Consider the following 27652-nt stretch of genomic DNA (forward strand, 5'->3'; position numbering starts at 1 on the left):
CTGTTCAGGGCACTTCCCTGCACCATACATGGCCACTAGTAAAGCACAGTATTCCAGTCTGCCATCTGGCTGTGCTCACGAGTCACGGGCACTACAGGACGCCAAATGCTTACATTTGATGGGACAGTTATGCGTGCAGCACTCCTCCAGGGGAGAACACACCAGAGGACAGGATTTCATTTGGAGGCACTGAACCCATAAAGTATGGTTTTGCCTCATGCTTGTGGGTATGAGAAGTATATTTTTTGTTTGGGGGCCATGTATAGTGGTACTGGGGAACCAGGTAATTTTAAAGCCAGAGGACTGGAGTCTAGAAGCTGTTTATTAAGTGTTTTTTCAGGACATTACACTATTTACAAATGAGTTTTGTAATCTGCATTCTGGCACTTGCTTTTCCCACCCAACTACATGGGCCCCAACATAAAAAATGAAAAGGGATCATTTCACAAGACTAAACTGAAACAAATGAAAGACTTGCACTAATATTCTAACCAAGATCGACAACACAGCCAACATCTTATTTTTCATTGCCTCTTTGATCAGGTCTTTATTCAAAATTTAGCTGTCCAAATGACTGACTTTTATAGAAGATGGGTGCTTATGCAGCAGGCTTCTTCTTTTCTTCTGTGGCGGCTTTCTTTTCTGCAGGCTTCTTTTCAGCTGGTTTCTTGGTAGCTGCGGCCTTTTTCCCCACAGGTGCCTTCTTTGGTTTCTTCACACCAGCAGGCTTCTCTTTCTTCCCTACCACAGGCTTCTTGCTGCCAACCTCCTTCCCATCTGACTTGGCTTCTAGTGCTGCCGCCGCCTTATCCATCCTGATTTTGTGCTGCAACAATGTAAGAAAGCTTAATCATCAACTCTTTCTTAAAAATTTAACAGCAAGGGGCTGGAGCGATAACACCGCGGGTAGGGGGTTTGCCTTGCATGCAGCCGACTGGGGTTCTAATTCCAGCATCCCATATGGTCCCCCTAAGAACCACCAGGAGTAATTCCTGAGTGAAGAGCCAGGAGTAATCCCTTGCGTGGCCAGGTGTGACCCAAAAAACAAACAAAAAAAGCAAGATCCAAATAACCACTTACATTCCTGGCCTGGCGAAGAATGGTATTTCGGCGCATTGTCTTGGCATATGGATTCAGCTTCAGCATGATTCTCAGGTTTTTCAGAGGATTCTTCTTCAGGACTCTGCGATGAATCTTCTTGCTGTGAAAGGTAGACAATGTCTTGATATTATCTCCAACTATATGCACTAGGAATGACCAATGCCCAGAGCCTGGGATTAAGATGGGCACAAATAACACTAAAAACTGACCGTGGTGCTCGCAGGGCTCTTTGGATCTCTGGGCTTTTCAAGATTCTGCTAAGGTCGGTATTAAGCATCTTATGCATGGGAAGACTAAAAGAAAAAAAAAAACTAAGTTTGAAACCTATTGCTCATACAAAGAATAAGAATCTCAGTTTTAACCATTTAGCCAGTCCAAGATTTAAGCAGGAATTCCACTATACCAGTGGCCTTAGAATCTCACCAGTGTACCTTGCCCACAGAAACCACTTAGAAAACATGCAAGCCAAGTCTGAAGTTTAAATACCAAGAGACAGCTGTGTTTGGCATTCTGACTACATACTCACTTGTAGTTACTCTTGAGGGAGGCAGCTTTCCGCCAAGTGCCATACAGTTCATCTAATTTGCGGAAAGCACTTTCAGTCCAGATGCAGAAACGACCCACATGTCCACCAGGAGCAAGTTTCAGTATGTTCAGCTTGCTTACATTAAGCAAAGTAATTCCTTTGAAAGAAAAGAGAAGAATCATGTACTTCAGCAGCAGAAATACAACCCCTACACAGCTTATGTGCTTCCAATCATGGTACATCCACTCAGCTGAGAATCAGAAGTTCCACAAAAATCATAGATGTTTCAGAAACACGGACCTTCAAGCGGAATATCATCATAATAAAAGCTGAGTAAATGTGGGAAATCCAATTACACGGGCAGTGTTTAGACTTACCGGGAATGTTTCTGAAAGCTTTAATGATACCGTTGTCCTCATTATAGATGATACAGGGTCCCCTGCGCTGGATGCGACGACGGTTTCTCATTTTGCCTTTGCCGGCTCTCATCCGCTGAGAGGCATAAACCTTAACAAGGAAGGTTTGATGGTCTGATTATAACTTCAACTGAGGTCTCATTTCAAGTTTTGTACTATCACGCAGGCTTTTGAAAGCTCTGCAAACAATGACCTGTCTTTCTAAAGTCTACCTTTTTGATGTCATTCCAGGCCTTAAGTTTCTTGAGCAGCAGAACTGCCTCCTTGGTCTTTTTGTAGCCTTCAACCTTATCTTCAACCACCAAAGGAAGTTCGGGTACTTCCTCAATGCGATGACCTGACAAAGCCAAATAAACATCAACCTGGTTACTCCAAAGCTATGGGGAGACATAACTAGAAACATGACCCACAAAAACCAAAATGGCATGTAACTTGCTACATCAGAATTTCCACAGATATCATGTGTTTCAGAAACACGGACCAATGAAGTGGAATCTCATCATACTGACACTTAAAAGAAGTTATGAAACTTTAACATGAGCCAAGGGCAAGATTCAGGTCAAAGAGGCAGTTTGAATCCCTCCAAATCAATGTGCCACAAACCTTTGGACATGACCAGCGCTGGTAAGGCAGAAGCAGCCAGGGCAGAGCAGATGGCATATCGCTTCTGAGTCGTGTTCACTCTGCGATGCCAACGGCGCCAAGTTTTGGTCGGTGCAAACATGCGCCCCCCACGGCACATCTAGTTTTCAGTTAAGGATCAACTCTCAACTTTCAAGGATCAGAAAGAGCTATGGTCTCGCTCAGTAAAAATTTTCGTCATCCTTCTGTACCAGCTTACTGACAGCAGGCAACTGTCGCTGAGAACAGAGTAAGACGCAAATTACGACATCATGGCAAGCATTCCTGAGTTAAAAAGCCCCCATGGGCAGCCATCTGCCTCCACGGCAGAGAAGCCACCAGTCTATGCAGGGGAAGAGGATACGTTTCCAAAAGCACCCTGGCCAGAACGATGAGTACCACCACCTCGAACTCTCGGAATCCGAGCCACGGCTCTGCCAGTTCCCCAAGACTCCGCACTGGTTTGGTGTCCTGAAATTGAGAAATCAAGTTTAATCACCGAGCCATCACCCTGTCTGGGACTTACTATGTACAAGCAGGATTCAGCATCAGAACATCCTGGACAATCACATGCTTCAGAAACACGGACCAAAGGATGGAATCATCAGCGCTGCTCCCCGCCAGGCCGCTCCAGGAGAGGGAAACCCTTACCTGCCAGCTCACTGACGGCATAGGGCTGCCTGTTATTCTTGCGCAGGTTGGTGTGAACAAAGTTAACGATATCCGGCCGAATGGGAGCCTTGAACACCGCAGGCAAAGTGACATTTTTGCCAGATGACTCCCCCTTTTCGGAGTATACAGAAATCAGCGGGCGAGCACACGCCTGGAAGAAAAGGCAATCATTCATGTTGAGAAGCCACGCCAGGCAGTTTCAAAGTCCCAACAAAATCACTATCTACTCAATTACAGGACGCTCCCATGATCGGCAATGCTGAAAGCAAAAATAAATGCCGTTACCACCTAAAATCCGTTTGCGCAGGCTTCTTTGCTCGTCTCTGCCACGTTTTCTTAGGAAAAAAAAATTACCACTACTTTCATCAAGCACTCTAAAGCTGGGAGTAATCTTTAATGGGTCACCCCAAACGTTCCTTATCTCGGCCCAGGGTCTGCTCCCCCAACCTCCATCCTTACGGAGACCCCTTCTGGGGACGGCTTCTGAGACGCAAGACTCGCTAGCGCTTCCATCAGCCGTTTCCGAAGGCTCGGCCCGAGCGGCCAGCCGCCTCCTGCCGGGCGCTAACTAGTTACTCGCCATGTCATCCGCCCTGCCTGTCCCTCTGTCCAGGTAACCGCCGAAGGTGTGGGTACTTGCCCGCGGCCCGGGCATCCGTGCGCGCAGGGCCTGCATACCTGAGCACGGCCCAGGGTTAAGACGAGGTGGGGGGAGCCAAGGGGGCACCCAGGTAGGTAGATCCGAAGCCGAACGAACAGCAAACGGTCGCCCATCCCACCATCTTTCCCAGGATCGCGAGATTTCTCATGAAATGACTCCTGCCCGCCGGCACTAGAGGCCCGCAGCAGCTAAACGTGCGCTTGACTCTCCGGCAAAACCTTAAGCAATGGACCGAGTCTTGCCCAGCGGCACAGGGACGCGCGTTAAGACTCGCGGAACGCCTGGATCCCCTGGGCCCGTGGAACCCAGGGCTTCGAAGGCGCCCGTGCAACTAGAATTCCGAGTCCCGCGAAGCTCCCGGGCGTCCCGGGGTCCTTCCAGGCCGCCCCGGACCGCGACGCCCACGTTGTCCCAAGATGGCTGCCGCGGCGCCGCGCGGCCCGCTCCGCGCCGCACAAGGCGCCCCGAGTACCCCCGGCCTCCCTCGCCACGACCTCACGGACCCCGGCCCGACACCCCCGGATCCCCCCGACCCCTATTCCCAGGGGCCCGAGGCCCGCGGGGAGCCCAGGGCGCCTGACCTGCACTCACCATGGCGGCAGAGAGAAGGCCACGCTCCTCTCCGGCCGGCGTCAGGCACAGGAAAAGGAAGTGCTCAGCACCACCGCCCTATATGTAACCTTCCACGGGCGCCCCCGCCCCGCCCCACCTCAGGGTAGATCCGGAGTCACAGAGAATCCCTCTCCTATTCTGAAAATCAGAAAGGGCCTCTTACTCCTTGCTGGGCGCCAAACTACGGCATCTGTTGACTCCCAAAGTCAGGAGCAGCACTTAGACGCGAGGAACTCCTTTCTGCGGATTGATCCGCGAGGGACGTATCTGGCCCTGAGGGGGCGTGTCCAAGCCAGCCTTTCCCCACACCCCTCTACCCCCTCGAGCGTTTTTCCTTGCAGCTCCAGCGTTGTCTTCACCTTCTGATAACGTGGATGGGTCGAGGAAGAGCCCTCGCCCGCGCTAACACCGCAACTTCGCTTTGAAGACGGATAGGGCTGGGACAGAGGGTGAAAGTAGGCCCGGCCGGGGGCGGGCGTAACCCCGGAAGTCCGCGCGGCGCGCAGTTCGACTTGGCGGGTCGGGAGCCGCTTCCCGGCGGGCGCGATGTGGGAACAAGTGAACCGCGCCGCCGAGGGCTTCTACTCCCGCCTGCTGCAGTAAGTGGGGCGACGCCGCGCCCCGCGCTCGGGGGGCTCGGGGGGCCCGGGGGGGTCCGGGCCTGGAGCTGGCCGCCCGCTCACGCGCTTGCTCGCCCGTGTCGGGGACTCGGAGCTCGCCGGGCACCGCCCTCGCAGGTGGTCCGGGCCACTCGATTTCAGGACCCCCCAAGACCTCCCACTTGGCGCCGCCAGCGCGCCCCCGGGCCGCGGCCGCCTGTGCCCCGGGAGCAAGCCGGGTGGGCTGCGTGCACTGCAGACGCCTGACCCTGTGCATCGCTCCCGCCTCTGCTTTGTTTCAACGGGTTATACAGCTTAGGTGGTTTCCTGCTTATTTATTTAGCCTGTGGCCTCACCCACACCCCACTGATTTTGATATTTTCGCATTTTTGTATTAGTATGTTTACATGTCTTAAGATCCCGGTTTTAAAATGTTCTTGAATAACTATCAAATGATAACTCAGTTTCATACTTATGCTTTAAAAGGAAACCTTTTTAAGATTATCAGATTGACTTATTTTTTTTAGTTACAGCCCATAAACGGAATACATGCCTTGTTTTAGCCATTGAAACTAAGACCTGCAACTTCTCGCAGCTTCTCTGTGGTTCCCCAGGAATGCAGGGGCAGGTCAGAATCCAGACTTGTTGGCATATTTGAATCATACCTGACAACGGTGCACTGGGGCTAGCCCTGACGGCTCAGGAGTGACCCTGGCAGTATTTTGGGGACCCTCGGTGGGTTCCAGGGATCACACCTGCCTCAGCAGCATTGCAAGGTAGCACCTTAACCCATCTCCCCAGTCCAAAACCCAGACATCATTTACTTTCCCAAAATCATGGTAAATTAAATGTCAGTAGCAGCTGGTGACGTGTTTGAAAAGCTACAGGAATAAAGGTAGATAACGCAGCTTCCTGCTTCCATTCCTGACCAGGGTGTCTTAGTGTTGCCTTAAATGCTCCAGTGTTGCTTTTCTCGCTGGTCACAGCAGTCTAGTGACCCCTAACCTGTGAGTGTAAGCAACAGGGAACTGTGACTCCATTTTTCACATGTGGTTCTGCATTTCAGGGAGTTTTATGAAGAAAAGAAAGGAATCTGTAGAGAGCCGTTTATCTATGAGGTAAGATCCAGTTCGGTCTTGAAACTCAATGATCTTAAAATAGTCAAAAAGTTTTGAATTGACTGAAATTAATTCACATATAGATGGCTATAAAGGAAAAGAAGACAACATAAGAGAAGAACAGGCAAAGAACCAGTAACCCAGAAGCAAAATTACAAATATAGATTATGTCTTGCTACTCAAATTCTCCCCGAAACTCAGGAGTCAAGTATATCCTGGTCAGTGTGCCAAATCCTGCCATCTGGACTCTTGTTTGTCATTTGTTTGTTTATTTCGGGCCACCCTAACTGTGCTGAGCCCCGACACCAGCTCTCTGGCTCCCCAATATTATGGTTCTCAAAGTCTCTTTTAAGTTTCAGACTTTTTGACCATAAGTGATGCAATTAAATTTTTAGCATTTCCTTTAAACTGTTATATTTTAGTTCTGAATTCCACCTTATAATCAGAAAAAAAAGTGGTACCTAGTAGTAAATGTTATAGCAATTAGAGAAACATTAGTTTTAGAAATATTAGTTGTCCTAATCCAAAATGACTTTACATGGCAGGGTGATCTCGAAGACTGAGTAAACCCAAATATAATCTAGATTAGGGGGGAGGGTGGCTGTATTTCAGCCCTTGCACCTCATCAAAGAAAAAAAATACCTGTCCCCATTAAGTGTAAGAATAGCATGGACAAAGCTAAGTGAAATCTTTGTTTTTCTTTTTCTTTCTAGGGCTCCTACATGCAAAGCTTGTACTTCTACTCACTGTACCTTCTGATCCCTAAAATCTTATTTTCAAACATTCAGTCATATTTACATTCTTTTTCCAGCAAAGGACTGGTCTTTCGTGCGTTTAAATGTTTGTGCACCTGCTTACAGATAGGTCATGGCGGATGTGCTTCTCTGTCCGCAGGCTGATGTGCAGGTGCAGCTGCTCTGCCAAGGCCAGCCCAGCCCTTTGGAAGCTATTCTCAACGAGAGCGAGGCTGCGTTTATCGCAGGAAGATGGGTGAGGCGCGGGGCTTTCTGCTTGTTGAGTTCTGTGTTCCTCCTCTTCCCGTCTCGCCGTTGCTGTTGGATGAAGGCTGGGGGGTGGGAAGGGGTGACGTATCCAGCTGAGGCGATGTTGGGGGCCATCTACTTTACTCTCTGGTTGTCATGCTCTCTGGGCCCCGGGACTGTGCCTGGATATACCATTGGGGCTCCCAGTCTTGGCCTCGAGCTCACAAGGCAGGAATTCTCTGCCACGCTCCCATCCCCCAGGGCCCTGTGCGGTTTTATTTATCTTACTGGTTTTGTTTTTGAGGCCACACCCAGCGGTGCTCAGGGCTTATTCCTGGCTCTCTGTTCAGGGGACTCTCTGGGGTGCTGGGGATCAAGCCACCATGTACAACATGGACAAGGCAGGTGCCTTCCCCGCTGCACTATTGCTCTGGTCCCCCTGGCCCTTTGGTTTTTAAATGTTAAATGTTAAGTTTGGTTTCTTGGGAATAATCTCAAATGTAAACATGGAATTTGAATCTCATGTCTGCACAGAAAATTCGAATATGTTAACTGAGGCTTTTACAAAGTCTTTGGAAAAGAAAGAAACGAGATGAATGAACTACAATCCCAGTAATGTGGAGTTCATGCCACATTCAATCAGCTTAATCAATGGCTGAATAAATAGCAGTACTCCTACACTGAAAAAAAAAAAAAGAAGAAAAGACTACAATCCTTGCCTCTTGCTAATTTACAACTTTTATATTCTAATTTTTGTTTTTGGGCCACACCTGGCAGTACTCAGTGCTTACTCCTAGCTTTGCACTCAAGAGTTATTCCTGTCGGGACTCGGAACCCTATGGGATGCCGGGGATCAAACCGTTGTCATCTGCATGCAAGGCAGCATGCATACCTTCCCTGTGCCTGTCTCTCCAGCCCCTAAATCAATGTTTTTTGATCGTAAAGTAGAAATACTTTTGTTGGCAAGATCCATTACTAAACTTAGTTTTTAGTAACAATTTAAAGGGGGGAATGAGATCTCCAGGTACTGCTGGTTCTGCTCTGAGTGACTCTCTGCCTGCCAGTCCAGCGTCTCAGCCCCAGGTCCAGTGGTGCAGGGACAGTCAGTATGCTCCCGGGGATAGGGTGGCTCCAGGGCTAACCGCGGGAGGGGGCGGGCGCAGGGCTCCAGGGCTATACCTACTGTGCTCAGGGATTTTGATTCTTGCTGACAGAGTTATTTTGCTCGACAGTTTGGAAATGGAAACTTTGTTTGTTTGGGGGCTGCACCCAGCGATGATCAAGGGTTACTCCTGGCTCTGCACTCAGGAATCACTCCTGGCCAGTTTAGGGAAACACATGGAGTGCCAGAGATCTAACCAGACCAGCTGTGTGTAGGGCAAATCAGTGCCCTTCCCACTCTGGCCCTTCGTATGTGTTATTTTTACCACAATGAACAGTTGGCTCTTAAATGTTCCTGTGCCTGGCTGAGTAATTTTAATCATTCTTAAAGCCTTTGGAGAAGAAAGAAACAAGCCAAGATGAAGAACTGCCGTCTGAAGAAACGACCATTTCTGATCTCTCCACTGGTGAGAATGTTGGACCACTCGCTCTACCGGTCAGGAGAGCAAGGTAAGGTTTTCTTGGGGACGGAGGTGGGAGCTAAGGGGAAGCATCCTTAGACAGTGGGGACCAGGGACCCCCAGTGTCCCTGGATGTGTGTGACTAGCTCCCTAGCGAATGTCGTCCTACAGGACCCAGAGAAGTCCAGACATGACCATGGGCTCTGGGGTCAGTGACCATCCCTGTCTCCATGCCCCTGTGCCTTTGTTTCCTGCTGTCTCTGGTTCCTTTCCAATGTTCCTTCTCCGCTGCCTGCCGCCACCTGTAAAATACAGCACTGACCACACCAGCTTGCTTCTCTGGCTTTTGTTTTACAGGTAGGGCATTTGCCTTGCACACGGCCAACCCGAGTTCAATTCCTCCATCCCTCTCAGAGAGCCCGGCAAGCTACCAAGAGTATCCTGCCCGCATGGCAAGCTCCCCGTGGCATATTCGATATGTCCAGTAACAAGTCTCACAATGGAGACGTTACTGGTGCCTGCTTGAGCGAAATAGATGAACAACAGAACGACAATGCTATACCCAGTGCTTTTCTTTCTTTATTGGGCCACACTTGGTGGTGCTCAGGGCTTATCTCTGGCTCTGTTCTTAGGGATCAGTCTCGGGTAGGCTGCATGCAAGGCAGCTAGCTCCCCAACCCATGATTTTACATTCCGCTCCCACCGAGCCTCCTCTTCCCCTCCCTTCAACCCCTTCTCTTGCTCCCTTCCTACCCCATACCCAGGCAGATGTAGGGGTAACTCTTGATTTTGACTTAATCACTCCTGACAGATGGGTGACCATCTGGGTTGTGGGGATTGAACCCAGAACAGTTGTGTGCAAGGCAAGAGCCCTGTGCACTATCACTCTGGCCCCAAACCTTCACATCTCATGTGAGTGACTAACACAAGCAGGGGAGCATCCAGAAGGCGGCCTGATCCCTCTCCAGCGCTGCTTCTGCTCGGCCTTGGCAGGGGGTGCTTTCCCTGCCCTCGCCTCCCCCGAGCACACGTAATAGAGACTCACTGGAGATCAGCTGCTGACTGCAGTAACGGTCTTCACAGAGTGATTTTTCTTCATTTTGGTGTTTGTGGCACCAGCAGTCCCGACTCACGGCTGCACACTGGCAAGGCCTTTGCCCCCTGAGACATCTCTCGGCTTCACATCTCATCCTTTGGTTTTGTCTGGGGGCCACAGCATTGGTGCTCAGGGGTTACTCCTGGCTCTGCACTCAGGGATCACTCCTGGCGGGGCTTGGGGACCATATGGGATGCCGGGGATCAAACTGTTAGCTGCATGCAAAGCAAACGTCCTCCCCACTGTACTGTCGCTCCTGTACCCAAGTGTTGGCATTTTACAGGATCACTGCTGCTTTACTGCCAGCGACTTTCTGTATGTTTCCTAATGAGTATATGTCCTTACTAATCACAGAGCAGTTGATCAAAATTTGGCAGTTGACCACTATATATACTGGTCCCTGTTTACTCTTCATATTCAGATTTCCATCACTGGTCTAATGACTGAAGCATTTTGTTTAGTTTTTTGTTATAGGGTAGAGCCTGGTACCTCATAAATGCAAAACTTACGAGGTATCAGGCTCTACCCTGCTATGCACCCCTGCTTCCTGCTTATTTGTTTATTCACATTTATATTGGTTTTGCTGCCATGTTGATGGTCTCAGGCTACTCCTGTCTCCATGCTGACAGTGCTGGGAGTAAAATCAGGGTCAGAGTCAAGCTAGGCAAGTACCTTAATCCTGCACTGTCTTTCCTGATGGCGCGACTTGTTTCTTTAGCCAACTTCTTAACTCTTCTGTTTTTTCCCCACTCAATCTTACCACACTGAATTCCAGTCCCATCAAACTTCCTCTTCCTGGGGGACGTGTCTTCATCTACCTGCTCTGCCCTTTGCCACTTCACAGCCACTTCATTTCCCGGCTCCTGTCTCTGGGAGACCCTCAGTGATGAAACCTTTGAAATCTCTTGACCTGTCTCTTGTCTCTATAGTCCTAATTAATCTTCCTGCTTTGGTTTTCTAGGCAGTTAATTGGATTTTACACCATGGCTCACAATCCTAGTATGACTCATTTGAAGATTGATCAGCCAGTTACTGCCCTTCCTCCCCTTTGGGTGAGATGTGACGGTTCAGATCCTGAGAATACCTGCTGGCTCGGAGCTGAGCTTGTCACAGCAAATAGCAGCATTACCGGAATCATCTTGTATGTAGTCAGTTGTCAAGGTGAGCACTCACACATCACTTTCATGGGAGGAGGGTAATTCTCTTCACTTCTTACTGTGAGCTCATGAAATGGCTTGGGGATGGGAGGTAGTACTGGAAACTCATCCCAAGGCTCACACATGCAGGAAGTTCCTGCTGAGCCGAGTCTTCAGCCCAGGATGAACACACAGAAAGACGGTGTTAACCCCTGGGAGTAGACTTGTGTGCTGTTTGCAGCATGTGGAGAGCCTTTGGGAACACCAGAAACACCTCCAAAGGTTGGGGCGATGGGAGCTGGGGACGTAGGACAGCAGGCAGGGCGCTTGCCTTGTATGCTGCTGACCTGGCTTCAGTCCTTGGCACCCAGTATGGTCCCCTGAGCCCTGCCAGGAGTGATCCCTGAGTGCAGAGCCAGGAGTAACTCTGAGTGTTGCCGGGTATGGCCTAAAACCAAACAAAGAGGTTGGGAAAGAGTTTATGACTTTTTGTTCAGATTTATTTAATTTGTGTGTGTTTTTGAAAACTTTCACGGGAGGTGAAAACTGAATATAATAAGAATTTGATTCTAATATAGAAGTAGGCATTTGATTATATTTGGGGGCGGTAGTATTGACCTTGATTCCATTTTTATTTTATAAACATTTTTCAATGGTTAAGACTTAAAAAAATGATTATAACCCTGTTATTTATCATAATACAATTGTTTGAGGCCTTAAATGTTCCAACACCAATCCCACCACCAGTGCCCTTCCCTCCACCACTGTCCCCAGTTTCTTACACACCACCCCAGCCTCCCCCCATCCAGGCACAGATAAACTTTTCATTCAAACACAAGAGCAAATGGGCAAATGGGATTATCAAATCTTAGATCATAGTGGTCAGTCTGATGATTGTCCTGTCTCGCAGTGGCATTACTAAAACTTCTGTTTGAGGATCTGCTCTGCCGGTTAGTGCTGGTGGGACCTTCTGTGTTGTTGTTTGGGCTCACTGAGCTGGGGGGGCCTTTTTGTGCAGCTTTCTAATCTGTAATCCTACTGGGCTGACACTGCTATGAAATTTTGGGGTGTGTGGCTGCAATCCAGGAGGTATAGATCTAGAACAATTGGTGTCTGGCATTTTGGTGAAGTGCAGTTTCATCAAAGGGGCTGGGCCTTTTCTATGTTGGAGGGTGTCTGGTATCACACCCCCCTCCCCACACACACACACACAGCCCCCCCCTCCCTGGGAAGACTTGGCAGTGTCATATTCTCTTGAAGCTTGTGACGATGGGCCAATTGGCCTGAAAACTTTTTCTCTTTTGATTTGGGGGTCACATAGGGTACCAGGGATTAAACCTGGATCGTCCACATGCAAGGCAAGTGCTTTACCTGCTGCACTATCACTCTGGCCCCCATGATCTAAATTTTTAACTATTACTAGAGCTGAGTTGTAGCCCTCTCAGAACTTTTAAGAATTTAGATTTTTCTGACTCTAAATGTGACTTGGAAATGCACTTAAAATTGTTTTCTTCTTTCCCATCCTATAGCTGATAAAAAAGATGTGAATCTTGAAGACTTAAAAAAATTGCATAAGAAAAGACATCACTCATCCACTGTAGGTATTTCTCTCCTACTCCTGTTTCCTCACACTGTCACCCGCCTTCCCTGTTAATATTTCTTTAACTGCTAACAGGGCTACGTATTTCTCTGTAGAATCAAAATGTGTGTTTCTTTTCTTCTTTCACATTTTGTTTTCTCCCCTTCAATTTTTGGTCCATACCAGTGCTCAGGGCTTACTCCTGGCTCTGCACTCAGGGATCACTCTTGGGGGGGGTCGGGGGGATGTATGTGGTTCTGGGGATCAGACCTGGATCAGCCACTTGCAAGGCAAGAGCCCTACCCTATACTACCTCCAGCCTTTGTGTGTTTATTTTCATAACTAATGACTAAGTATGTGCAACTTTTGCTTCTTAGTTAATCTGGTGGGGTGTGTCCTCGGGGACTGTTCCTGGCTCTTTGCTCAGGAATGATGCACCATGGTGCTCCAGAGACCCTACATGGTGCTGGACAGGGGCTGGCCAGGTGCAAGACAAGTGCCCCCGGACTGTCCAGCCCTCCTTAGCTAGTCTTGGTGATTGAAAATATTTCTTTTTTTACATTGGGGACAAAAAGTATGGCACATTTTTTTCCTTTTGGAAAAAGAATGCGGCCAGGCTTGGTAATTTGACCTCGTGAAGGCACAGCTGACGGCCTGCCGCATCCTCGCCAGGTCACGGCCAAGGGCTCTGCGCAGTATGAGCTCTTCAAGCCCGCCGTCATGGACGACTGCAGCGCCTCGCCACGCTCGCTGCTCACCTTGGACGTCTCCTGGAGCCCCGTGGACAAGATCTTCCAGGCGCCTCCGCTCTCTTCCAGCGCGACCCTGGTAGGGGAGAAGCCTGTTTCCTGTGAGAGAGTGCAGCATGTGTTTACTTTGGGGGGTGGGGATCCCCTCAGGGCTCCTCCGCTCTGTGCTCCCTCCAGTGCTCCGGCCCGCAGGGGCCCCGTGCCCGGTCTGCGCGCATCCTTCTGAGCGACCTCTTGCATATTGGTGGAGCCGCAGCCTCCAGCCCCGCCTGTCTCCGTGTGGCCTAAGGGAGCGCCCACAGCGCTGCAGTTGGGTTACCAGAACTTCCCAGGGAGTTTTATGAGCACTCAAGCCGAAATCTCAAAATGCTTTTTTTCTTTTTAAGACCACAAATAGGGGCCCACATCAAGAATCCTTTAAAGATTAAACTCCTTCACCCTGTATTTACTTTTCTAGGTATACATCTTAAAAGACTCATCAGAATTGCTCACAAATACATGTACAGAGGTCATTCAGTGTGTTTCTATAATATTGACAAAATCTGTGGCACAGGGATAATACAGTGGCTAAGGCACTTGCCTTGCATGCGACCAACTCCGGTTGACCCCGAACACCACAGAGGGTCCCAGGAGCATTCTCAGGAGTGACTTCTGAGCACAGAGCCAGGAGTCACTGAGCACTGCAGGCTGTGGCCCAAACCCCCATCCACTGCAAAAACTGACAGATTTTCAAGATGGAAATAATATGCGGGGTGGGCTGGGTGGGGTTGGAGCAATAATACAGCAGGACTTGCCTTGCTTGTGGCCAATGGGTATTCAATCCCCAGCACCCCGTGTGGTTCCCCGAGCACTGCCAGAAGTAATTTCTGAGCACAGAGCCAAGTCTAAACTCAGATCATTACCTGGTGTGGCCCAAAAACCGAAAAAAAGTGAAAATGTTACTACTTTTCTTAAATTGTGATTTAAAGTGTCTTTAACAAGCAAGTGCTTATTAAACAGAAAGATAAAAGCACAAAATTGTGTACAGAGTGAGATGTCAACTCAAATTTTTTTGTTTTCATTTTGGGGCCAGACCTGGCTGTGCTCCGGGTTGCTCCCAGTGTGTGGTTGGGAGGTGCCCGTCACAGTGCTCATTCCCTCCAGGTCAGACCTCGGCCTCTGCAGGACATGTTCTCTGCCCACTGAGCTCTCCTTCCCTCCGTTGCGGGCGTTTCTGCAGACTGGGCTGGCCCTTCCCGGCAGTGCTCAGGCCTGGAGGTGCTGGAGGGAGTGGGGGGCCCTGGGTACCAGGGGCTAAACCTCAGTTTCCTGAGCGTCGGGCGCAGGCTTTACCATTTGTCCTGCATTCCCTCAGCTGCTTTTCCAAACGGATTTACAGAAGCCTTTACTGTGGCTCCTAAGGAGAATCACATTCTTTTTTGTTGTTGCTTTTGTTTGGGGGCCACACCAGGCAGTGCTCAGGAATCACTCCTGGCAGGGCTCAGGGGGCCATCTGGCATTCTGGAGATTGAACCCAGGTCAGCTGCGTGCAAAGCAAACACCCTCCCTGCTATGCTATTGTTCCAGCCCCAATAATTCTATTCTTAATGCTTTCCCGGCCACAACTCCGTAGGAAGGATTTGCATATAATAGCATTTACTTTTTTCTTCCTACACTGTCCCCCAACTTCCATTTAAAAATATATACTTTAGTGTTTTGTGATAGTGATAGTGACACCTATCTAGGACAGGCCCCTGTTGGTTTAGTAAGAAATCAGTGAATTTATTAGGGAAACCTGAATCTACATTGAGTGATAATGTAAGCTTGTGGGTTTGGGGCCCACTCCCAGTGGTGCTCAGGGTTACTCCTGGCTCTGTGCTCAGGGATCACTCTTGGTGGGCTCGGGGACCACATGGAGTGCTGGGATTGAGTCCAGGTCAACTGTGTGTGAGGCAAACACTGATGTGCTCTTGCTCTGGCCCCTCTTTTTTTTTTTTTTTTTGCTTTTTGGGTCACACCCGGCAATACACAGGGGTCATTCCTGGCTCATGCACTCAGGAATTACCCCTGGCGGTGCTCAGGGGACCATATGGGATGCTGGGATTTGAACCCGGGTCGGCCGCGTGCAAGGCAAACACCCTATCTGCTGTGCTATCACTCCAGCCCCGCTCTGGCCCCTCTTATTGGTTCTTAAGTTGTAGGGGGTTTTTCCTTTGCCTTTTTTTTTTTTAATATTTCTCAGAAATTCACTGAGAAGGAGTCCACAGAAGGAAAGTTGTTCCATGTAGATCTAATTGCAGAAACAGAAGTGTGGATGGATACTTTATCGGACAAGCAGGGGCTACCTAACGTCCCCCAGGGTCAGATGTCAGTATGTAGCATTGCCCTACTTTTTTATTCACTAGTGCTTTTTGCTTTGTATATTTTACTTTATTTTTTAAATTTTTTAATGAGACACTGTGGGATACAATTACAGACTTATACAGTTATGATTACGTTTCAGTCATACAGTGGTAGAGTACCCATTCCTCCACCAGTGTCCATCCTCCACCACCAATGTCCCCCAATATTCCTCCTGCCACTCTCACCTCATCACCCCCCCCCACCCGCCCCAGCCTCTGGCAGGCACATTGCTTTGTATATTTTAATATGTCAGTTGCTGGAATGCAAATAACTTACTTTTCCATTGAGAGGATAGGATTACCAGTGAAGCTAACTTTTGGAATTTTCTAGAATATTAAAGTGGAATCAGGAGAGATCGGAGGTCCTTTGAATCATCTCTACCGAGAACTGAAATTCCTCCTTGTAAGTATCCTTTGGAGATTTGTTTGCATTTGGTGATTTGTTTCTGTAACACTGATCTGCTAATCCCATTACTGTTTAGTTTCTTCTTCGCAATGATTTCCAGATGTCGTGCATTTGTTAAGTGCCCTCTGTGGTTTGGACAGTTTAATTGCGCTGTGTGGTGGTTGTCCTAATAACTGAAGGAAGCATTAGCTTTGCCTTTTTGTCTAGAATGTTTTTTCATTCATGTGATGAATTCCCCTCTTTCCAGGCAGGCCAGCTTTTAAATTTATTCTGATATATCTGCTTCTTAATAAGTGGAATTTGGTTTTTGTTTTTTGGGCTATCCCTGATAGTAGTTACTCCTGTCTCTGCTCAAGAGCCACCGCTGGTGGTGCTCTGGGGATCTTGGGTAGAACCCGGGATCAGACTGGGGCCGGCTGCATGCAAGGGTTTACCCACCACACTGCCTCTCCAACCTCAGTAGCTGGAATTTTGATTGATCTTAAAGAGTAATGAGTGTGTGCTTTAAAAGCTCGATTTTGAGAGGCCAGAGCAATAGTACAACGAGTAAAGTGCTTGCCTTGCACACAACCAAGATTCTATCTGGGTTCTATCCCCAGCACCCCACATGGTCCCCTGAGCCCGGCCAGGAGTGATGCCTGGGCACAGAGTCAGGAGTCAGCCCTGAGCACCACCAGGAATAGCTTAGAAATCCAAAACAAAAAGCAAATCTTAAAAAAAAATACTCTATTTTTTTTTGGTATATGTGGGATGGTAATTTTATCTCTAGAAAATGAGTCTCAGAGGATGCCTCATTTTATTTTATTTATTTATTTTTGCTTTTTGGGTCACACCCCGTGGTGCTCAGGGGTTACTCCTGGCTTTGTACTCAGGAATTACTCCTGGCAGTGCTTGGGGGACCACAGGGGATGCTGGGGATCGAACCTGGGTCAGCTGTGTGCAAGGCAAACGCCTTAACGACTGTACTATCACTCCAGCCCCAGGTGCCTCATTTTAATGCAATAAAAATCCCAATGTCTTAGCCCAGCACGCAAAGTCACTGCCCTACTTCTTATTTTTTTTATTTTAAAAATTGTTGGGGCTGGAGCGATAGCACAGCGGGGAGGGCATTTGCCTTGCACGCGGCCGACCCAGGTTCGAATCCCAACATCCCATATGGTCCCCTGAGCACCGCCAGGAGTGATTCCTGAGTGCACAGCCAGGAGTAACCCCTGAGCATCTCCAGGTGTGACCCAAAAAGAAAACAAAAATTGTTTATTGCTGTGAGTTACATCTCCTAAAATTCGCTGAGTTTTCAGAGTGCTCTTCAGTGTCTGGTATTGCTCCCAACTTGGGCAACCATAGACATTTCATTTACCATCACTCTCACCCACCAGTTTTGGAAAACGTTACTGTATCTTGTAGCACATTTTATTACCACGTAGCAGGTGAGGCGCTTGCCTTTCCTTCTTTAGTCCAGAGTGAGTCCCTGGGTTCCATCCACCCCATGAGTTGATGTACCTGTTCGATTGTCAGCTTAGACAGACCCGAGTTTCTCTGTATCCATTGATTAGCCGGTGGATGGCTGGGTCGTTTATATTTGGGGTATTGTGCATGTTGTTTTCTTTGTTGGGGGGGGCGACCCCCTGTGATGTTCAGGGCTTGCTCCTGACTTCTGTGCTTCAGGATCACTCCAGGCAGTGCTCAGGGGACCCTACTCAGTGCCAGGGATCGAATTTAGGTCAGCATCATACATGGCAAGCCTCTTCCCTACTGACCTTCCACTCTGGCCCCACCTGCTATAGTGCCTCTTAATCCCTGATGTGCACTTGTTTTGTTTTGTTTGGGAGCCGTACCCAGCAGTGCTCAGTACTCCCGACTCTGTGCTCAGGGTAACTCCTGGTTGTGCTCAGGGGACCATATGAGGTGCCGGGGATGGAATCTGGTCAGCCACACACAGAGCAAGAGCCAGACCCTGGCTCTGTGCTGTGGGGCTCAGAGACCATATGTGGTGCCAGGGATTGAAACTGTCATCTGTGCTGCAAGGCAGGCACCCCCCTCGTGGTCCTGTCTTTCAGGCCCTCTAATAGGAATTCTTAAGTACTGATTGCGTAGTTTGTTTTTTTCCTGCTCCAAAATGAACTGTGATTGTCATCTTCCATATGAAATAAGAAATAGTTTGAAATTTTAAGGTCACTTTTCATGCCCCACCCCTGTTCCCTCTAATCTTAGCTCCACTTACTTCCTTGGTTGAAATCAGCCCCCTCTTACTCACACAACTTCCTTGCTCTACATGTGAGAACTCCCCACTGAAGTGATGTTTCACTTCGTTCTTTTAGCGCCTTCACCGTATTCTTACCCCTTCTCCTTACTGTGACGTGTATATATGTGTAAGCTTACATATTTGTATTTTGATGTGAATTCCCATTCAGTGCCACCGATGTTCCCTGGCCTTTGCACCTGGCCTTTCACTCCTGCAGGACAGGGCCGTGAGTCTGGAGTCAGCCTCAGCCCTGGACTCCTGGTGTCTGCATCCAGCATGCCATCTCTGGCATCTTACTGCTGGACAAAATGATGTCTTGGCACTGTCAACTACTCACCCTGTGACCCTGAGCTAGTGACAATCTTACTTGGCTTCTATTGAATGTTGATGACAGTGACATCAATCTTAGGGTTTCCTGAGGCTGAGGAGTCAGACCCGCACAAAGTACTTGGGCAGTTCTTGGAATGGAATTACACCTGCACGAAATCCTGTACCGATTGATATGCTTATGTTCATCTCTTTTGACTGTGTATCCTGCTAGCAAGCTTTTTAGGGGATTCATTTTACTTTTGCTTGTGACTCTTGCAGGTCTTGGCTGATGGTTTGAGGACCGGGGTAACTGAGTGGCTGGAGCCCCTGGAAGCAAAATCTGCTCTTGACCTTGTGCAGGAGTTCCTGAACGGTGCCTGCTTTCCTAACTCGTGCTCATAGTTTGCTTTTCCTAGTGAGAATTTACAAGCAACTGTTTAAATATAGCTTGTCTTTTTAGGCTGGGTATTCTTTTAGTTGGGTATTCCGTTTGGGGGTGGGATTTTTTTGTTGGTTTGGTTTGGTTTGGGTTTTTGGCTTTTTGAGTCACACCTGGGTTACTCCTGCTCAAGGTTACTCCTGGTTCTGCACTCAGGAATTACCCCTGGAGTACTCAGGGGACCATGTGGGATACCTGGATTGGCTGCATGCAAGGCAAACGATGCCCTACCAGGTGTACTATTGCTCCAGCCCACGGCTATTCTCTTTGGAGGGTGTGGAGGGCTTGGGGTTACACCGTACAGTGCTCAGGGCTTACTACTGGCTCTGTGCTCAGGGATCACTCCTGCCAGGGAAGCTATGAGGTCTCCACAGAGGGACAATCCTGAGTTGTTAATGGAAATACTCTCATCTTAAGAAATAATCACATTATCACATTGATTTAAGTGTTACATACACAATTTTGAGATTGTAGACAAAGAAGAAAGTAACTGGGATCTTTTTGTTTTGTTTTGTTGTTGAGTCACACCCAGGAATGCTGTGGGGCTGACTCCTGGCTCTATGCTCAGGGATCACTCATGGCAGAACATGTGGGGAGCCGGAGATTGAACCTAGGTCAGCCGTGTGCAAGGCTGACAGCTTCCCCACTGTCCTGTCTCTGCGGCCCGGGTCACTGGGATCTTGATTCCGCTGTGCACCAAGCACTGTCTGAGGAACTGTCTCTGTTCCTCCCCCACCCTCCAGCCCTCTCAGGTGCTCTTGTGTGGCCCCTGAGGGCTGTGTCCTCCCCAGCCTCCACTTCTCCTACTCCTATTCAGAAACAGGCTCACCAAGAGAACCATCTGCAAAGCAGAGACTAGGTTAGTTCTTCTAAAACGGAAATCTTGGTTTAATAAGCTTTTGCTACTTCCTAGACTTAAATAAACTGGACGGACTTGGAGATTCTACAAAAACAGATACTGAGGTAAATGAATATTATCAGAAACACAGTAGCCTTAAAAATTTGTTTGTGCCATCTTTTTTATTTTTGCACTCCTTAGAAGCTCAGGCTGATGTTTAGTGCTTAGGGTCTCTGAGACACACCTGGTCACTGGGGCCATCAGTGCTAAAGATCAGACTTAGAGGTCAGCCCTCCTGCCTGTGCTCCGGCCCTTTGGCTGTCTCTGCAGACCGGGGTCCTCGGTTTTGGTGTGTCATCTCAAGTGCGTTTAGTACCACTAAGGCTGCATTTTGCAGGTAGTTCTTTATTGGTCTTTAATGCTGTGAGTGCTTTCAAAGAGAAACAAACATTCGTGTGTATTACTAACTAAACAGAGGAGAAAAAAATTGGTGGTAATATAAAAGTTGTTACTACAATAGACTACTAATAGACTAATATACTCTGTGGGGCTGGAGTGATAGCACAGCGGGGAGGGCGTTTGCCTTGCACGCGGTCGACCCGGGTTCGGATCCCAGCATCCCATATGGTCCCCTGAGCACCGCCAGGGGTAATTCCTGAGTGCATGAGCCAGGAATGACCCCTGTGCATTGCCGGGTGTGACCCAAAAAGCGAAAAAAAAAAAAATAATAGACTAATATACTCTGAGGTTGTATGTTCCCATGCCATGGATATTATTAAATTAAGCTGTTTGGGGGAGGGGTGTTTATAGCTGCAACTGGTGGTGCTCAGGGCGGCTTACTCCTGGCCCTGCACTCAGGGGTCACTCTTGGTGGGGCTTGGGAGGTCCCTGTGTGGTGCTGGGGAGTGAACCTAGCTGGCGTGCTCAAGGCAAGCGCCCCATCCCTGTACTCAGAGCAGCGTTTAAAATCTTCTTTAAAGTAATAATATTTTTTTTAGAAAAAAACCAGTTGACTTTCTCTGACACTTTGTCCTCTTCCAGACAGTAAAGCATGACAGTGCTGCCATTGACGGTTCCATCGAGTGTCTTTTCACGGTTCGGGAGGACCTGGACTTTGCCGAGCAGCTGTGGTGTAAAATGAGCAGGAGTAGGTGTCCATCCCGGGGACCTGGCCTGCGCCATGTCTCCTGCAGAATGCAGCTTCCCTCTGTCAGACTCCACTCTCCTGGTGTCCTGGAACTTTCTGCTCAAGAGTCAGGCGAGGAGGCACTGACAGATGAGCCCAGGCAGGGGTTCCGGGTGCCTGCCTGGCCTTGCGCTCCAGCACTAGTGATGCTTTTCTCTGACACCCACCTGTGCCTGATGGCACATCTTAGCGCCTGATGGTCTGCTTATAGGAACAGAGCATACACCTTAGAAAACCCTCTTTAACTTTGTGTGTGTAGTGGTGGGGCTTGAACCCAGATCTTCACTCGTGCAAGGCAATTGCTCTATCACCGGGTTGCCGCCTCAGGCCAAAAACTGTAATTATTTAAAAATCAAAATGGTAGCTTAATATTTTCTCTTATTCGTGGCAGCGAATTTCCCTTCTTAGGAATACTCTAATGCTCTTTTGTTCTTGTTTTTGGTTCACATCCGGCAGTGCTCAGGGGTTACTCCCGGCTCTGCAGTCAGATATTATTTCTGCAGGTGCTTGGGGAACCCTATCGGATGCTGGGGACTGAGCCCTGGTCAGCCACGTGCAAGGCAAACACCCTGCCTGCCATACTATCACTCTGGCCCCTAAAGTGTGTGGTGTTTTTTTTCTTTTTGGGTCACACCCGGCAATGCACAGGGGTTACCTCCTGACTCTGCACTCAGGAATTACTCCTGGTGATGCTTGGGGGACCATACGGGATTCTGGGGGTCAAATCCAGGTCGGCCGTGTGCAAGGCAAATGCCCTGCCTGCTGTCCTATCACTTCAGTCCCTGGCCCCGAAAGTTTTTTGTTTTTTTGTTTTTTTTTTTTACTTTGTTGACCCTTTTTCTTTTTTTTTTTTTTTCTTTTTGGGTCACACCTGGCGATGCACAGTGGTTACTCCTGGCTTTGCACTCAGGAATTACCCCTGGCCGTGCTCAGGGGACCATATGGGATGCTGGGATTTGAACCCGGGTCGGCCGCGTGCAAGGCAAACGCCCTACCCGCTGTGCTATCGCTCCAGCCCCCTGTTGACCCTTTTTCTATTCATAAAGTATTCATAAACAAATACTTCTTTTCCCTTTATTTTTGTATTCTTGATATTGATGACCAATTGCACCTGCAGAAACGCCTTGCAGTAATGTCGGCCTGGCTTGTTTCCCAAGGTGTGGTTTCCTACCAGGACCTGGTGAAGTGCTTTACACTGATCATCCAGAGCCTCCAGCATGGGGACATTCAGCCCTGGGTAGGTGGTGAGTTCTGGAGGGCACAGCACATGGGCACACGGGTGTAAGTTCAGCCTTTCCTGTGTGACAGGCTCCTCCTCTGTAACGTGGAGGGAGGAATAGTGCACGCCCACCTCAAGGGTGATGAGTGTAAAACTCTTCATAGCTGCTTAGCCCTAGATATGACACTTGGGGTTGTCTGTAGCCCGGGGCATTTAAGCGATTTATAGTGTTCAAATACTGAAATGCAAGTTTATCATTTTTGTGCTCATCACGCAATACATTTTGCTTCTTGGAAATTTTTTTATGTTGTTCTGTAATCTGACTTGCAGCTTCATAGTGGGAGTACCAGTTCACTGAGTAAGCTCATTCATCAGTCTTACCACGGAGCAATGGACCCCGTGTCTCTCAGAGGGACCGTCCCCGTGCAGATGCTTCTGGAAATTGGTTTAGACAAACTAAAGAAGGATTATATCAGTTTTTTTATAGGTAAGTTTCTTTATTATTCAAAAGAGGACATTATACTTTGTCAACCATACATATTCTCTGTTTTGTTTTTGTTTTTGACTACATGGCACTGTGCTCAGGGCTGACTCCTAGCTCTGGGCTCAGGGATCTCTCCTGGCAGTGCTCAGGGATGCCAGATTGAACCTGGGTTGGCAGTGTGCAACACAAGTACCCTGTCTCTGTGCTATCAGTCCAGTTTTATGTTTTGGTTTTTTACCTAGTCATTATAGTTCTGACTTTGCTCCTTGTTTTCTATGAAATAAGCAGTTTTCTTCTCTGGTCCTGATTTTGCCCTCACTCAAAATAGTAGATTAAAGTTAACTTTATTTTTGGTTTTCAGTCAAAAATTTTTTTAATTTAATTTTTATTAAAATCACTGTGATTTACAAAGTTGTTCATTATACAATTGCTTCAGGCATTTATAGTTCCAACACCACCAGTGTGACCTTCCCTCCACCAATGTTCCCATTTTCCCTCCCATCTCCAACCTGCCCCCTTAGGCAAATAACAATCTTATTTTATAACAAAATTATAATACAAATTTACTTTATATTATTTGCTCCAACTAAATGAAGAAATGGCCAATAGAATGAACAGAAAATAAATCAGTAAGAGCCAATTTGTGATTACTATATGATTTTACCTATGTAAATAAGGAAAATAAAACCCTTTAACACAATAATGTGCTCCTTCTCATTTACATAAGTATAAGTACGTTTTATGGAATATAAGATATATTGCATTAAATCTTGTTTTATATTTGGATCTCATTATGGTAATCATACCTTACCTGTCATTAATAAAACTTTTTTAAAAATCTGTGCTCATATATTTTTTGGAGTTTACATGAAATAGGTAAGGCCTACTTATGTAAATGCTTCTACATTTTTCATAAGCACTATGGTTTGCAAACTTGTTCGTGATGATTTGTTAAAGGCATTCTCCATTCCAACACCAGTCCCACCACCATTGTCACTTTTGTCTCCAATTTTCCCACCACCCCGCAAGCTTGCCTCCATAATCGGCCCAAATATTTTATATTTGTTACCGATAAATTGCTAATGGAGTGATCAAAAATATTTTCTTAGAAGAAAATTAGTGTAAATTGTGTCTCACCATGGAAACATGAAGTCTCATATGAGATTACTAAGATGTTGTTAAGGTTAAGCCTTCTGTGTTACTGTTTGGTTAGTCCAGATGGGTTGCCTTCTGTGTTACATCCCATCCAATCTGGTTAATCTACTGAATAATCAATGTTGTGGAGTTTGGAGATGTTGCGCGGCCACAAAGGTGGCCACATGCTCTAGGAAGTACAGAATTTTTAACCAGGTGGAACTTTTGGGTTGTGGATGTGACTGTCTGGTCTTCTAGAAGTACAGGGAGATGGGGGGTGGTAGTCCATCCCGATCTCAAGAGAGTCAGGAGATTTCAGTCACAAAGACCTGCATTTTTAACCAAATTCTCAGCAGGTTAATTTCTTTTTTTTTTGGTTTTTGGGTCACACCCAGCGATGCACAGGGGTTACTCCTGGCTCTTCACTCAGGAATTACCCCTGGCGGTGCTCAGGGGACCATATGGGATGCTGGGATTAGAACCCGGGTCGGCCGCGTGCAAGGCAAACGCCCTACCCGCTGTGCTATCGCTCCAGCCCCTCAGCAGGTTAATTTCTAAGCGAGACTCGGTTCTGAGACATTGAACTCCAGCCAAAAACATGGCGGTACTTTGCAGTGTACGAGCAAGCGGCTAGGGGCTCTTTTGGTGGGGCACTGGGCCAACTTACCACTGCTTCAGGGTGTCCCTGATAGCTCAGTCTGAGCAAGTGTCCGAGAACGTTTTTTACAGCAAGTTAATCTCTTCCAAAATGTATTTCTGAGTTTCTGGAACAAGATTGGTAGATGAGCTTACATGGTATCAGAGGTGGTTCCCCAAACATTTTTAGATTTTACCACTTTAGTGTTATGAGATTGTTTTGGCGCCATACCTGGCAACACTCAGGGCTTACTCCTAACTCTGTGCCTAGGAATTACTCCTGGCAGGGCTCAGGGGCCATATGGAGTGCCAGGCATCAAACCCAGATTGGCCAGGTTTGCTGAATATAAGGCAAGTGCCCACCTGCCATACTAGCTCTCTAGCCCCAGGCATCTCATTTATATATGAACTATGAAAATTGTTTCTTAGATTTCTTTACAAGTAGTAATATCTAAGACTTATTTGCATATATATTTTTCTTGGTAGGTCAGGAACTTGCCTCTTTGAATCATTTGGTGAGTATGTTTGATCTTTCTTTAGTCTTTGCATACCCATATTGAAGTCCTGTCTTGTGGCAGCTGTGTCCTGGACCCTAGGATATAAGTTGGACAGTCACAGTGTCCTTACTGTCACGACTGTTGGGTAACACAGACAAAAGCACAGCCCTTGCTGTGTCATTACGTGTCCTCTACAAAAGTCTGGTTCTAATACATAGTTGTACCCTGCCCAAGCTGGTGGATCGGTGGATATCTGGTCCTCACTGTTGTTTTGTCATAGAATTGATGAGAAAAAAATGCTTCCGGCCAACATTCAGTTAAATGGTATTATTTAAAAAACCTCATTCTGGGCCGGAGCGATAGCACAATGGGTAGGGCGTTTGCCTTGCATGTGGCCGACCCGGGTTCAATCCCCGGCATCCCATATGGTCCCCCAAGCACTGCCAGGAGCAATTCCTGAGTGCAAAGCCAGGAGTAACCCCTGAGCATTGCTGGGTGTGACCCAAAAAGCAAAAAAAAAAAAAAACCTCATTCTTTGGTACTTTATGCCTGGTTGTGTTCTAAGTTCATCTTTAAGAACCTGCGGATATTGCTGAGTGAGTCCTGACGTGCTCCCGGCAGCACTCTCCGATCTAAGGGGAGGCCTTCCTGTTCTCCTGACCCAGGTCTGTTAGATGTAAAGGATTACTGACCAAAGAATCCACCGTGATGTTTTTCAAATATATAATTCAGTAGTTACCTCTCGGTTTCAGAGTCGCAGTTCCAGAGGTGGGGGTGTTTGTGCATGTGTGTAAGGGTATGGGGGGGGGGGGCAGGTGTTAAGAGAGAGAGCGGAAGACAAGTCATACTGACACTGGACATTGAAATGGGAGCTCTTTTCAGAAAACAAATTTATAGTATTAATTAATTTGACTTTCTAAAACATAAGAGGGTCAGGGAGATGCTCAGGGAGTATTGTGAGTATAGAGTATGGAAAGGATTTTCTCTCTCAGCCATTCCTTTCACCGGTGGTGTGGTGAAAGGAACACCTTTCACTAAACCTCACTAAACAGAGGTACGAGCTTGCAGTGATGGAACTTCTGGCAGAAATTTCTCTGGAGTTAATTACTGAATACCAGAAATCCAAAGGGAAAATCCTTTCCCCTCCCGGGGCGGCATGGGGTCGTAGCTTAGTTCACATACTGGAGTATGCCCAGCACCCAGTGAGCCCCTGAGTGTTGCAGGGTGCAGCCTGAGATACCTGAGCAGACACCTAGAGCCCACCCACCCCCACCCCGTGGCACCACTGCAGTGACACCTGCTTTAAAAATTAAAATATGAGGGGAGCCATTGCAGTAGTGCAGCAAGTAGGGTGTTGCCTTGCATATGGCTCACCAGGGTTCAATCCCCACCACCCCATAAGCCTATATGGTCTACTGAGCCCCGCTAGGAGTGATCCCTGAGTGCAGAGCCAAGAATAAGCCCTGAGGACCGTCACCAGGTGTGACACCCCCCCGCCAAAAGATTGAGGGAGGTAGTACAGCATTGCCTTATTTGCGGATGACTCCAGTTTGAGCCCCAACATCATTTAAGATCCCTTGAGCACCACCAGAGGAGATCCCTGCGCTTAGCAAGGAGCAGCTTCTCAGCCCTGTGAGGTGTGGTTCCACCCCACAGAACATTTAGTGGGCCACAGGGTAATTCAGAGGACAAGGCACTTGTATGTCGCCAACCCAGTTCTATCTCCGTCACCATATATGGTCCCCTTGACATGCAGAATGAGGCTCTGGTTTGATACCTGGCACAGTGCAGGGCTGAGGGTCAATTGGCAGTGCCCCATCACGTTCCTAGGCCTGACGCCACTCAGGGGACAGGAGATCTTACGAAATGTGCTCCAGTGTTGGGAATCTTGAGACCATCATAGTATTCTTCCCACTAAATTCTCTAGTATTTTTCTTTTTTCTTTTTTTCTTTTTTAATTGAATTACCATGAGAACAATTACAAATCTTTCAGGTTTAAATCTCAGTCATACACTGATCAAACACCCATCCCTTCACCAGTGCACATGTTCCACCACCAAGAACCCAGTATACCTCCCACCCCCCCACCTCCGTCTGTGTGCTAATGATTTTCACTTTAATCTCTTTTTACTTTGATTACATTCGATATTTCAACAGAAAACTCGCTATTATTTGGAATTTTCCCCCAACAATCAGACCTGCCAAAAAGGCATTTTTTGATAATATGTTTTCCATAGCTAAGAATGAAGAGCATATGAGGTCGTGGCTGCGCGGTTGGATTTCTGGTATTTAGTAATTAACTCTGGAGAAATTTCCGCCAGAAGTTCCATCACTGCAAGCTCGTACCTCTGTTTAGTGGGGTCTAAAAGATGGTGGTCGCCATACCACCTGCGAAAGGAATGGCTGAGAGAGAAAATCCTTTCCCCTCCCGGGGCCTCATTGGGGCCGTA

At 47.8% G+C, this 27652-nt stretch overlaps 2 protein-coding genes and 4 non-coding genes across 6 annotated transcripts in view; 1 reads left to right on the forward strand and 5 right to left on the reverse strand.

Moving 5' to 3' along the window:
* Positions 1 to 304: 304 nt before the first annotated feature.
* On the reverse strand, positions 305 to 4746 carry RPL4 (ribosomal protein L4). The gene is made up of 10 exons (XM_004619629.2): positions 4589 to 4746; positions 3316 to 3487; positions 3029 to 3135; positions 2647 to 2785; positions 2256 to 2380; positions 2005 to 2134; positions 1628 to 1784; positions 1311 to 1394; positions 1081 to 1201; positions 305 to 826 (listed from the first exon to the last, which is right to left on the reverse strand). Exons 1-10 carry the CDS (start codon positions 4589 to 4591, stop codon positions 599 to 601), a joined length of 1266 nt encoding a protein of 421 aa, XP_004619686.1. The 5' UTR covers positions 4592 to 4746; the 3' UTR covers positions 305 to 598.
* Positions 1881 to 1953, reverse strand: LOC129402947 (small nucleolar RNA SNORD18). Its single transcript, XR_008628961.1, has one exon. It is a non-coding gene; the product is annotated as a small nucleolar RNA SNORD18 (small nucleolar RNA).
* On the reverse strand, positions 2480 to 2551 carry LOC129402946 (small nucleolar RNA SNORD18). Its single transcript, XR_008628960.1, has one exon. It is a non-coding gene; the product is annotated as a small nucleolar RNA SNORD18 (small nucleolar RNA).
* LOC129402960 (small nucleolar RNA SNORD16) lies at positions 2844 to 2942 on the reverse strand. The gene has a single exon (XR_008628971.1). It is a non-coding gene; the product is annotated as a small nucleolar RNA SNORD16 (small nucleolar RNA).
* On the reverse strand, positions 3209 to 3276 carry LOC129402948 (small nucleolar RNA SNORD18). The gene has a single exon (XR_008628962.1). It is a non-coding gene; the product is annotated as a small nucleolar RNA SNORD18 (small nucleolar RNA).
* Positions 4747 to 5080: 334 nt separating the features above from the next.
* The window catches only part of ZWILCH (zwilch kinetochore protein), a 29552-nt gene continuing 6980 nt past the window's right edge, over positions 5081 to 27652 (forward strand). Inside the window, exons 1-14 of the mRNA XM_055128970.1 lie at positions 5081 to 5208; positions 6275 to 6326; positions 7221 to 7316; positions 8802 to 8920; positions 10929 to 11128; positions 12633 to 12700; positions 13355 to 13510; positions 16144 to 16215; positions 19049 to 19142; positions 20122 to 20171; positions 21088 to 21193; positions 22390 to 22469; positions 22782 to 22938; positions 25192 to 25220. Coding sequence (XP_054984945.1) covers positions 5156 to 5208; positions 6275 to 6326; positions 7221 to 7316; positions 8802 to 8920; positions 10929 to 11128; positions 12633 to 12700; positions 13355 to 13510; positions 16144 to 16215; positions 19049 to 19142; positions 20122 to 20171; positions 21088 to 21193; positions 22390 to 22469; positions 22782 to 22938; positions 25192 to 25220 — 1332 coding nt within the window. The 5' untranslated portion in view covers positions 5081 to 5155. The remainder of the gene's footprint in view (positions 5209 to 6274; positions 6327 to 7220; positions 7317 to 8801; positions 8921 to 10928; positions 11129 to 12632; positions 12701 to 13354; positions 13511 to 16143; positions 16216 to 19048; positions 19143 to 20121; positions 20172 to 21087; positions 21194 to 22389; positions 22470 to 22781; positions 22939 to 25191; positions 25221 to 27652) is intronic.

This window comes from Sorex araneus, chromosome 2 (genome assembly GCF_027595985.1).
Source record: "Sorex araneus isolate mSorAra2 chromosome 2, mSorAra2.pri, whole genome shotgun sequence".
Classification (NCBI taxonomy): domain Eukaryota; kingdom Metazoa; phylum Chordata; class Mammalia; order Eulipotyphla; family Soricidae; genus Sorex; species Sorex araneus.

Coding starts and splice junctions, on each gene's coding strand:
- RPL4 (XM_004619629.2), bottom strand. Junction 2,135..2,255: donor CCTGGAATGACATCAAAAAG/GTAGACTTTAGA, acceptor TTCCTTGTTAAG/GTTTATGCCTCTCAGCGGAT. Junction 1,785..2,004: donor AGCTTTCAGAAACATTCCCG/GTAAGTCTAAAC, acceptor TTTCTTTCAAAG/GAATTACTTTGCTTAATGTA.